The 12,151-nt window shown below is 41.8% G+C and overlaps 1 protein-coding gene and 1 pseudogene across 1 annotated transcript in view; one reads left to right on the forward strand and one right to left on the reverse strand.

The window, feature by feature from the left end:
- Positions 1-12,151, reverse strand: part of WDR93 (WD repeat domain 93) — a 46,401-nt gene that overhangs the window by 21,553 nt on the left and 12,697 nt on the right. Inside the window, exons 6-8 of the mRNA XM_046009266.1 lie at positions 11,179-11,294; positions 10,030-10,068; positions 1,242-1,326 (exon numbers count right to left, since the gene is read on the reverse strand). Coding sequence (XP_045865222.1) covers positions 1,242-1,326; positions 10,030-10,068; positions 11,179-11,294 — 240 coding nt within the window. The remainder of the gene's footprint in view (positions 1-1,241; positions 1,327-10,029; positions 10,069-11,178; positions 11,295-12,151) is intronic.
- On the forward strand, positions 4,050-4,175 carry LOC123945284 (annotated as a pseudogene).

The raw sequence follows: 12,151 nt of genomic DNA on the forward strand, positions 1-12,151 counted from the left end.
TCTGCCTTCAGCTCAGGTCATGATCTCAGGGTCCTGGGTTCGAGCCCCAGGTCAGGCTCCCTGCTCCGCGGGCAATCTGTTTCTCCCTCCCCCTCTTCCCCTTTCCCCTATTCGTGCTCTCTCTCTCTCTCAAATAAATAAAATCTTTTAAAAAAATATTTTAAAGCTCTACTGTTTTCACTTTCTTATTTACTTCTGTGATTCACCTGGAATTTATTTTTGTGTGTGGCATGAGGCAGGAGTCCCGTCTCACTTTTGTTTCCATATGGACAAGCAGCACCATTTACTGAAATGACCATCCTTTCTCCACGGCTCTGGAGTGCCACCCTTCAGAAATCAAGTGGCCACTAATGCCTGAGTCTGTCCTGGCCTCTATGATAGTTCATTCCTCTATTTTTCTATCTTGTCTTAATCACTGTAGCTTTATAATAAATCTTGATGGAGCAAATCATATCATCATGTTCTTTTATGAGAGTGAATTAGATATTCTTGGCTTTTTAAATTTCCTTTTTTGTTTTTAATGGTTGCAAAGTATTCCTTTAGATGCATGTGACCAGATTTTATTTAACTAGTCTTTTGCATCTATAAATACTGCTGCAGTGAATATTCTTACATCTTTTATGTCATGTGCACATATTGAAAGGATATACTCTATCCTCTGCCTATAATGGACTTCTCCTCTGCACCTCATGACCTACTCCTACTTATCCTTCAAAACCTTCCCAAATGCCTCGTCCTTTGATAAAGGCTTTGCCTCCTCTGTGGCAGAGTTAGTCACTCTTTCCTCTATGTTTTCATGGTCCTAGATGTTCCCCCATTGTTGCACTTATCATAACATACAAAGTTGGTTTCCTCTTACTCCTCTTTGGTAGAACTGCAGCTTTTAGAGCACAGGAAGGTGTGTCTTCCTCATCTGTGTGCTTGGTGCATTATTGGCACTCAGCAAATACTGATGAATGAACAAACACAGAAATATAGAAATGAATAAACTCCAGCTAGATGACTGTCTTTCCAGATTTCCCAATTCTGTTAGTTAGCTGTATCCTTGTAACTTTGATATTTTTTGTCTTTAGATCCCAGAGCTTATGACTTAAAAATTTTTTTCCTTTCAGAACTATACTTGTAATTTAGATATTGCTGCTAATAGGTAGAAAAGATGGGAAATGTGGAGGAAGGCAAAAAAAGAAAAAAAAAACAAATTAATGCAGAAGGAAAGAGAGTGTTAGTTGAATTATACGAACCTGTAATTGGTTTGGGTGGTTTGATCTTCATTATGTGAACTGGAAGACTCAACTTAATGTCTCCTCTAAAACAAACCATCATATCCTACAATAAGGAAAAAGCACAGCTAAGAAGCCAACAAAGGGGATATAACAGAATCATTAAAAACATATCTAAAAGAAGACAGAAAAAGAGGGGAAAGGGAGAAAAAAAGGGAAAAAGTGGGACAAATAGAAAGTAAATAGCAGAGTGATAGATTTAAATTCAAACACATCAATAATTACATTAAATATAAATGACCTAACTATCCTAATTAAAGGTAATTGTACAAAAATTGTATAAGAAGGTAAGACCCAACTACATGCTGTCAAAAAGAAATTCATTTTAAATACAAAGACACCAATATATTAAAAGTATAGAAAAAGATATATCTTATAAAACTAATCAAAAGAAAGCTGGGCTGACTATATTAATATCTGACATAATAGATTTCAGAGCAAAAAATATTACTAGGGATCAAAGATTCACTGAATAATGATAAAATAGTCAATTCACCAAGGAGACATAACATTCCAAATGTTTACACACCTAATAACAGAGCTTCAAAATACATGAAGTGAAGACTAGAAGTGAAAGCAGAAATAGAGAAATCTGTAATCTTAAAGATTTGAACACTCTTCTCCCAATAACTGATAGAACAGACAGAAAACTGGTAAGAACATAGTAAGGATATAGAAGGAAAAGCAGTAAAAATATAGGAGACTTAAATAACTCGACCAACAATAGCTGAATACACATAGTTTTCAAGTGCATATAAAACACTTACCAAGATAAACCATATTCTGGGCACAAAACAATTCTTAGTAAATTAATAAGGTTTCAAATTATATGAAGCATGTTCTCTAATCACAATGGAATTAAATTAGAAATCACAAAAATAAAGACATCTGGAATATCTCCAGTATTTATTTATTTATTTATTTATTTTTAAAAGATTTTATTATTTATTTATTTGACAGATAGAGATCACAAGTAGGGAGAGAGGCAGGCAGGCAGAGAGAGAGAGAGAGGAGGAAGCAGGCTCCCTGCCAAGCAGAGAGCCCGATGCGGGGCTCGATCCCAGGACCCCGGGATCATGACCTGAGCGACAGGCAGAGGCTTTAACCCACTGAGCCACCCAGGCGCTCCCTGGAATATCTCCAGTATTTAGACCCTAAATAATATACTTCTAAATAATTCATTGGTCAAAAAATACATCAAAAAGCAAATTAGGAAGTAATTTGAAGTATTTTTAAAAATAACATCAAAATATAAAGGAAGCAGCTAAAACAGTGCTTAGAGTTTATGGCACTAAATGCCTATATCAGAAAAGAAGATCTCAAATCAATGACCTAGCTTTCTACCTTAAGAAACTAGAAAACAAGGAAAAACTTAAGCCTGAAGTAAGTGTATGAGAGAAAATAATAATCAAATTGGAAAGCGGTGAGATAGAAAACAGAAAAAAACGGAGAAAAGAAAAGAAACCAAAAGCTGGGGCTGTTTGATGAGATTAATAAAATTGACAAACCTCTAGCAAAGCTGATTAAGGAAAAAAGAGAGAAAATACAAATTACCAATATCAGAAATGGGAGTCAGTTGAGTGTCTGACTCTTGATTTTGGTTCAGGTCATGATCCCAGGGTTGTGAGATAGTCTCCCATCTGCAGTCAGTGGGGAGTCTGCTTGGGATTCTCCCTTTCTCTTTCTCTGCCCCTCCCCCACCAGCTGTCTGTCTCTCTTTTCTCTGTCTCTCTCTCTCTCTCTCTCTCGCTCTGTCTTTCTGTCTCTGTCTCTCCCTCTCAAATCAATCAGTCAAACAAACCAACCAATATCAGAAATGAAGAAGATGACATCAAAACAGATTTTACAAGGTTGCCTGGGTGGCTCAGTCTGGATTTGGCTGAGGTCATGATCTCAGAGTCATGAGATCAAGCCCCACATCAGTCTCTGCATTCAGCATGGAGTCTGCTTGAGTTTCTTTCCCTCTGCCTCTCCCCCTGCTCACTCCCTCTCTCTCTTTCTTTAAAATGAATCAATCAATCTAGCTTTTTTAAAAAACAGATTTTACAGATAATAAAAGGATAACAACGGATTACGAACCACTGTAAGTCAATACCTTAGGTAACTTCGATAATATACACAAGTTTGCTTAAGAAGAAAGAGATAACCCTTTGTCACTCAAGACATCGAATTTGTAGTTCCACAAAGAAAATTCCACAGCTAGATGGCTTTATTGGTTAACTCTGTCAAACATTTTATGAAGAAATAATACCAATTCTATACAAACTCTTCCAGAAAATAGAATGGGAATATTCCAACTTATTATACAAGACCAGCATCACCCTGATACCATAACCAAAGATGTTATTTTTTATTTTACTTATTATTATTATTTTTTAAAGATTTTATTTATTTATTTGACAGACAGAGATCATAAGTAGACAGAGAGGCAGGCAGAGAGAGAGCCCAATGCAGGGTTCGATCCCAGGACCCTGGGATCATGACCTGAGCTGAAGGCAGAGGCTTTAACCCACTGAGCCACCAAAGCGCCCCTATTATTATTATTTTTTTAATCAAAGATGTTATAAGAAAATAAAACCAGGGCACCTGGCTGGATCAATTGGTGGAACGTGCAACTCTTGATCTTGGGTTTGAATTCAAGCCCCACGTTGGGTTTAGAGATGACTTAAAAAAAAATCTTAAAAAAAAGAAAAGGAAACTAAATATCCTTCATGAACATACATGTAAAATTTATTAAGAAAATATTGGCAAGTTAAAATTGGTGAGTTGAGCTTTGCGCAGTGGCCGTATCATAGCCAATGAGGTTTATTCAAGGCGCAATTATTGCTAATTGAAAACTTTTCCTAAAATCGGTGAGTTGGATCTACAAACAGTTTCTTTTTTTTTTTTTAAAGATTTTTTATGTATTTGCAGAGATCACAAGTAGACAGAGAGGCAGGCAGAGAGAGAGAGGGAAGCAGGCTCCCTGCAAAGCAGAGAGCTGGATGCGGGGCTCGATCCCAGGATCCTGAGATCATGACCTGAGCCGAAAGCAGAGGCTTAACCCACTGAGCCACCCAGGCGCCCCTACAAACAGTTTCTTTAAAGAAAATTAAAAGGTGGCACACATAAATAACATTAAGAACAGGAAAAGGGACTAATTTAAGAGACAGGTTTTTATTTTTATACCATAGGGAAAACATATTTACACATCTCTACAGTTATATATCTACACTAATAAATGAATTTTGACTGAACTAGGCTTAAAATTTTTTTAATTTTAAAATTAAAAAGATAATATAGGGCGCCTGGGTGGCTCAGATGGTTAAGTGTCTGCCTTCGGTTCAGGTCATGATCCCAGGACCCTGGGATCGAGTCCCACATCGGACTTCCTGCTCAGCAAGGGGTCCACTTCTCACTCTCCTTCTACTCCCCTGGCTTGTGCTCTCTCACTCTGTCTGTCAATAAATAAATAAAAATAAAATCTTTTTAAAAGGAGATAATATAGGACTTATTTAGACCTAGAGGGTAAGAAAAGAAACATCCAGCTTTCTTTACAAGGCTAGCATAACACTAATACCAAATGCTGATAAGAAAACCACAAGAAAAAAAAACTCTACAAGCCAATCTCATGTTTGAACATGGATACTCTATGAACACCAAACTATCATTTTGCTTTGCTAATATCTTATTCAGGACTTTAATATCAGCAAAGCAAACTGACAGTGCAATTAAATGAATTATTACCAAGTATGGATTACCCAAGAATGGAAGGAAGAATGTTTCCACGTTAGAAAATCTATTAATGCAATCCACTGCATTAGCAGATTAAAGGAGAAAAAACTCTGAAAAGATGAGGAAGAAGTATTTGATGAAGGTCGATACCTATTCCTAATTTTAAAAAAAAGAACAACAACAAACTCTTAGCAAACAAAGGCTGGAGGGACACATGCTTAACTTGCAGAAGGATATTTATCTCAAACACCTTGAGTAAGCTTCACGCAAAGTGGTGAAACACTTAGGAGTGTCCCAGTTAGGTCCTGGATAGTGTACTGTCCCCACGACTGTTCAACATTTTACTAGAGCTCCTAGAATATAGAACAAGGCAAGAACAAAAAATAAATAGGAATAAATACTTGAAAGGAAAAGCTGTCATTATCTACCGTTAGGATTGTCTGTGATTGTCTAGCTAGAAAATCCAACAGTATCAACTGACAGACCATTAGAACTTCAGTGAAGAGGCCAAGAGTCCTGAGACACAGGTGAAGGAAGTGAAGTACGAAATTTAAGGAGGTTCTCGCTCTTAGGTGCCCACCCTATGCTTGCATGAACCCGCCAAGATCTAGGTTTTGCTGACCTCACTCAAATAGAACATCAATGATCAAAAATCAGTAGCGTCCCTATGCACTAGGGTAGTGAATATTTGTCATCTTTTTGGCTATCTCGCCCTAAATACCCTTTCCACTTTGAGAGGGCTCCCTTTCTGTGTGAGTCTGGAAGAATCTGTCTCCCTCTAAGGAACTGAAGGAGCCAGATTCTTCTTCCTGTCCCCCGGAGGTCAGGATGTTGACACATGACCTGCGCTCAACCAGCTGTGTGTTCCTGCCTAGGACTGTGACTCTTGGGTCAGTGACACGGAGATCTAGAAGCAGCAGAGAAATTATTCACAGTGGAGGTGGCCGGGTCAAGAGCCCGGTGACAGAGCCATCATGCAAAGCCTAGCTAGCATCAGCTTTGGTGACTGTGTCTCTTGGGGGTGGTGTCCTGGCTATGTTTTCACTGCCTACCCTCCTCCCTCGGTTCCTTCCAATTCTCTGAAACTTGATATCTTCCATTTTCTTTGCTGCAACTAAGGACCTGATGAATACTGATACAGCCACAGACTAGCACGAACGTGCTGGAAAATACAGATGGTAGTGTCGGCATTTAACACTTAACACCTCTCCTTCCTGAAACCCCATTAAAATGACAAAAAGGTGCTTTTTCAAAAAGGACGAAACTCATAAGGAATAAGAATAAAAAGGAGACAAAAGCAAGAAAATTTTGAAGGTGGAAAGCAGGTGGCTAAATGATTTAGCAGGCCCAAGAATGCCAGGTCTGAACCAGTAGGGGAGAAAGCCTGGGAGCCATCCAGTTTATACCACAAACCCCCTAAGACTCGAGAAAATGGTAGCTCCAGGTGTCTCGAATGAACTGCCAGTGGGGCCAGAAACAGGATTGGTTGAAAATCTCTCTAAAGATTTTATTTATTTATTTATTTGTCAGAGAGATAGAGAGAGAGAGCGAGCACGCACAAGCAGGCAGAGAGAGGGGGAGAGAGAAGCAGGCTCCCCCCTGAGCAAGGAGCCCGATGTGGAACTTGATCCCAGGACCCTGGGATCATGACTTGAGCCAAAGGCAGCGGCTTAACCGACTGAGCCACCCAGGCACCCCTGGTTGAAAATCTCATTAAGAAGCATTCAAGTATTTATTCCTAATTCAGAAAACTGGAAGGAATTAAATTTATTCCTGATTCAGAAAATTGGAAGGAACCGAGGGAAGAGGGTAGGCAGTGAAAACGTAGCCAGGGCACCACTCCCGAACGTCACCACCCCCAAGAGACACAGCCGCCAAAGCTGATGCTAGGCTTTTCTTACACCCCCTATCTCCATGGAGCCAACAGAATGAAGTTAAAGTTGACACACTGAATGTAGATGTCACCCCACCCCCAACCCCACCCCCAAGGTGTCTTCCCACAAGCCTCCGCAATTCAGGTGAGAGCTGCAGTTAGAGAGGCACCCAGCACCTGCTTAGAGCAGCTCCCCCCGCCCCACCCCTGCAAATATTTCCCCGGGATCTACACCCAGCGTGTAGGCATCATGAACCATAGCTTTTGACTGTGTCTATGAGTATCTGTACTTCATGTCAATTTATTTTATATATACATTAGCAAGATGTGTTCTAAGATATCAGAAAAGCCTAAGTTTATTTTGGGAGTCTGGGAATGCTCAAAAATTTTTCCATATACATTAATGGTAATTCCTTCTTCATTTTACACCATGTGGCTTAGGAAAGATTTCATAGGAATGCTCTCCTTGCAGATCGCAGGAGAGACCTGTGTTCTCCAAACACTGCCATGAGCATTTCCCAATACTAAAACCCAGTTGGGGCCCTCTTTAGCAAAACCACAGTCAGCTAGCCTCACCCATGCTGAAAGGCTAGCATCCTGTCGGTTTCCCCATGACTCCCACTCTTACGAGTAGAGAGCCAATTACCACCAGGTTGTGAGGAAGGCATCTCTTCGGAAAGACAGAGACCAAAACAAACTGGAAGAAAAAAGCAACTTGGGGAAAACAGACCATACATGGGGAAGAAACACCAACAATTAGAAACATTTTTAGGGAAGGCATAGTATTTATCAAATAAACAGAAAAAAGGGAGGCTCTTGTAAATAAAAATATGATAGCAAAAATGAAAAACTCAGTGAGAGAGTGGAGAGACTGAGCCAATGAGCTCTCCCCAAAAGGTGAACAACAACAAAAGTATGGAAAATAGAACAGAAAATAACCAGGTGGCATTGATGAGATTAGAACCCTGGCGGTTTTGCTCCAAAGTTCATTAAGGTCCTGGTGTAGGCAGATGAATACTGTAATGGGACAGGATAAAGAGCATAAAAGGATATATAGGAATGATAAAAGATCACACTTCAAAACAAATGGGAAAAGATGAATTACTCAAGGGTATTTGTGTAATGATTGGCTATTTGAAAAAAATAGATTAAAAGTGACCCCCTTCTCACTCCATTCACAAAAGACACTCTCCTCTATGAATTAGAGTGAAATGTCAAAAACAAAACTCTGAAATTATTGGAAGAAACCACAGGAGAACTTATTTAGAACCTCGAGAGGGGAAAGCCTTCTTCAGTACAAGGAAGAAACCACAGGAGAACTTATTTAGAACCTCGAGAGGGGAAAGCCTTCTTCAGTACAATGAATATTTAAAGAAGGATAGAAAATTCTGACTATTCAAAGCTAAAACTTCTTTCCTCCCCCTACCCTTTTTTTTTTTTTTTGAGAGAGAGAGAGGGAGAGAGTGTGTGCAAGCACATGGGGGGAGAGCGAGAGCCCCAAGTGGGGCTCAATATCATGACCCTGAGACCATGACCCGAGCCAAAATCAAGTTGGATGCCCAATTGCCTGAGCCACCCAGGCACCCCAAACCTAAAACTTCTTTGCAACAGAAAAGCACTCGAACAATGGGAAAATGGAATTAACAAATTGGGAGCAAATATGTAACAAGCAAACTATATAGGCAGGCATTCAAAGAAAACCTCAGTGGCCAATAAAATATATAGAGATCAATGAAAATTACACAAGATACCATTTTGTTCCACCAGTTTGCAAAACAAAACACACAAAAAAACGGATAATAGCAAGGTCAGAGAGGCTGTGGAGAAATTGGTTAAACTGTCATGCCACTTTGGGGAGGCAACTTAGCAGCGTCTACATTAACAGTAAAAATGCACATGCCTGAATGGTCAGAAGCACCCATGTATACAAAGAATTTACAAAGTTTTTCACTATGTAATGTAAAAGCCACAAAGTGGAAATGTCTTCAGTACTGATAGACTCCTACCCCAAGAAAACTGTGGTATATCCATAATATGGAACAGAATACGAGAGGTTAAAAGAACAAGGTAGGTTTATTTGATGTTGAAAAACTTTGCCAAAAAAAAAAAAAAACCCAAAGCAAAAAAACTCAAAGTTGTAAGAAAATATAAATAGTATAGGAAATTCTCATAAAACAAAACAAAAAAAATGGGAAAAATTTCCCATAGAAAAGACATTCCCATAAAATAAAACTATATATTTTTTAAGATAAATGCATGTAAGAATCTAGATACACACCGAAGACAGAGGAAACACACATCAGGCTAATAACGGTGAGCACCTGTGGAGAGAGCTGCTGTCTCCGAATTACCTGGCTTTTCCCAGAGAAATAGGTTCACCTATTGTTTGTATAATTTGAAGCATAGTGTAATTTAAAAAGGGGGAGAAGAGAGGGCTTTCGAGAGACTTCCATGTGGAGGTCACCTTTCTGTACTGACCAGCCTGGGTCCCCCAAGAGCAGAGCCTCTGGAAAGCCCGGTGTGCTCCTGGCCTCAAATGGAGAGCCGAGAAGCTCCAGGGAAGCTACTTGTCCCCTGAGGTATAAAGATGAACCCCCTCAGGAGACTTGGCTTGGGGGACTGGGCTGTTATTTAGGCAGGAACAAATTGGGCCTCATGGGGCCTGAGGGTATATAAGTTGGGGGCCTCTGTGAAAAAGAGAACACAAAATTTTGGACACAAAATGCCCATGACCGTCCTAATACCACCCAATACAGAGTACATGGAGATAGAGGGAGAAGGAGTGAAGACAGTGGTCTTCAGTGACTGGTTAAAATGTTACTTTTGCCAATTTTACAAGACTATGGGGCCATGTGAATACATTGTTAGGGTCCCTTGCAGGGCCTTGGAAGGGGCCATACAGGCGAGGGGCCCTAAAATTTCACCTCCCTTATCTTCATGGAAACCCATCTCTGGACAAACGACTCAGGGCAATGATCCTCAAGGATAGGGGCCCATCTTTCGTGGATATGAGGCATGAAGTTGAGTCACAGAGAATCTGAAAATGTGCCCTACTGGAACATTTTCCTGGGATCCTTGGTATTTAAAGCACATTTCCAGTCAAAATAAAAATCTGTGGCATGCCACCCAAATTTCCCCCAGATTTTCTTTAAAGTTCCTTACCGTTTCTAAATCCTCTGAAGTCACAGGTTCAAGAGGATTCTGAGGAGAAAAGTGAGAAATGAAGTCACAATAGGCCTGATGTATGTACGTCCCCCACTTTATTCTCTTTCTCCCCGTTACTGTCGTCAGTAGTGACGCATCCTGCCGACACAGACGGCTGAGATTTGCGTGGTTGCCTGGCCCGCAGGATTTTAACACAGGATCCCCTGCTGTCCAGGGTCTTAGGATGCAGGAGGGGAGACTGGAAATAGTGAGAGGAAGAAATATGAACGGGGGCGCCCCTGGGTGGCTCAGTGAGTTAAGCGTCTGCCGTCAGCTCAGGTCATGATCCCAGGGTCCTGAGATCGAGCCCGGCATCAGGCTCCCTGCTTGGCGGGGAGCCTGCTTCTCCCTCTCCTACTCCCTCTGCTTGTGTTCCCTCTTTCGCTCTCTCTGTCACATAAATAAAATCTTTAGGGGGCGCCTGGATGGCTCGGTGGGTTAAAGCCTCTGCCTTTGGCTCAGGTCATGATCTCAGGGTCCTGAGATCAAGCCCCACATCGGGCTCTCTGCTCAGCAGGGAGCCTGCTTCCCTTCCTCTCTCTCTGCCTGCCTCTCTGCCTGCCTGCGATCTCTGTCTGTCAAATAAATAAATAAAATTAAAAAAAATAAATAAAATCTTAAAAAGAAGAAATATGAACGAACAGCAGTAATGTTGGGCATTGAGATTATTAAAAAAAATAGACTGAAATGGTAGAGCTCCTGCTTTCTAAGAATAATATGAAGAACATACGTATTCCCTATATATTGAGAACAACCTGTTTATACCATAATCTGGGAAATGCAGTGAGGCATGAAAGGACTATTTCAGCCCAGAGTCGGGGGGATAAAATGACCGAGGAGGCAGGAATCAGGATAAAAGACCTGGGAGTGATCTTGGTGGAGAGGCACCTCTCAGATGAGAGAGAAAGGCTCCCACTACTGAGGCACCTCTTAATATCTTATTTTAACCAAAGCAGATCGATTTTGGAGTCATGGGCCCATGTGCCTGCTGTCCTCTCTTGCCACCTCCATAAGGCCCCGTTCATCCTGATTCCAAGGGGCATTCAGGCTAGATGTGGGTCAAAGGGAGGGAGAAACGTATCAGTGGGAAACGGGGGCCTTTCCTACCGGTTGTGGCTGTCTGACTTTCTTCTTCGGATTTAGAGCCGGTTGGGGATGCTCCACCTCCTTGAGCCAAGACTCCTTGGGCAATTTGTACACGTCCAGCCAAGTGTCCCCAGCTCCTGCATTGGGAAACCGAGGCGCCATTGAGCAACCGCGAGTAGACAACAAACTTCCCGTGAAGAAAGGCCTGTCTTCTCAGAACCCCCGGCGTGGGGCCCAGCAGGCACCCTCGGAACAGAGACTTGGGCAGACCCAGGGAGCCGTGGTCCTGCCATGGGTCGCTGCCAGTTCTCACTCCCGGGGAGCTGTAGGGCCCTTCCCCTCAGGCCGCAGCCTTCTGAAGGAAGTCGGGCTCCTTACCCTCACAGCGCTGATATCACGGCTTTTAACCAAGCTGTCGCCTCTGCCCAGTCCCCCTGTCTTTTTCTAGGTTCCAAGAGGTAAATTACACGGACATTTTGTCATACCGCTTTTCCTGTCAGGGGAGGAAGGCGGTATGACACAGAAGCCGTGACTGAGAGGGGAAGGCTGAGGGCTGCAACTGGGAGAGATTCCCTCTAGAGCATTCTTCTGATAGTTGAGGAAATGACCACCAAGGACCACCTTGGTGTGGGGCTTTAACTTGCCACAGAAACACACTCAGCTTCTATACCCAATACCTGACAACATAGGCAGGGCCGTTTCCCCTTGGTCTGGGGCTCTGGCTAAGTGTTTGCTTGAACATGCAATCATCTGGACCCCTGGACTTCAGGTGTCCGGTCTCCAGTCCTGGGAGAGAATAACTGTCTTGTTTTGAGCCACGGGGTGTGTGGCACTTTGTTGGGGCCTGGGAAACAGGACAGAGTATAACAGCTTCCATTGAAGTATATACTTTCCTCGAGCACTTAACATTTGAGGGGCCTGTGGTAAGAACAGAGAGGCCCGTATACCATACGTCTAAATATTTAAAAATTAAAAGTCAGGTTGCTTGGGTGGC

The sequence above is a fragment of the Meles meles genome, chromosome 6, assembly GCF_922984935.1.
Source record: "Meles meles chromosome 6, mMelMel3.1 paternal haplotype, whole genome shotgun sequence".
NCBI classification, from domain to species: domain Eukaryota; kingdom Metazoa; phylum Chordata; class Mammalia; order Carnivora; family Mustelidae; genus Meles; species Meles meles.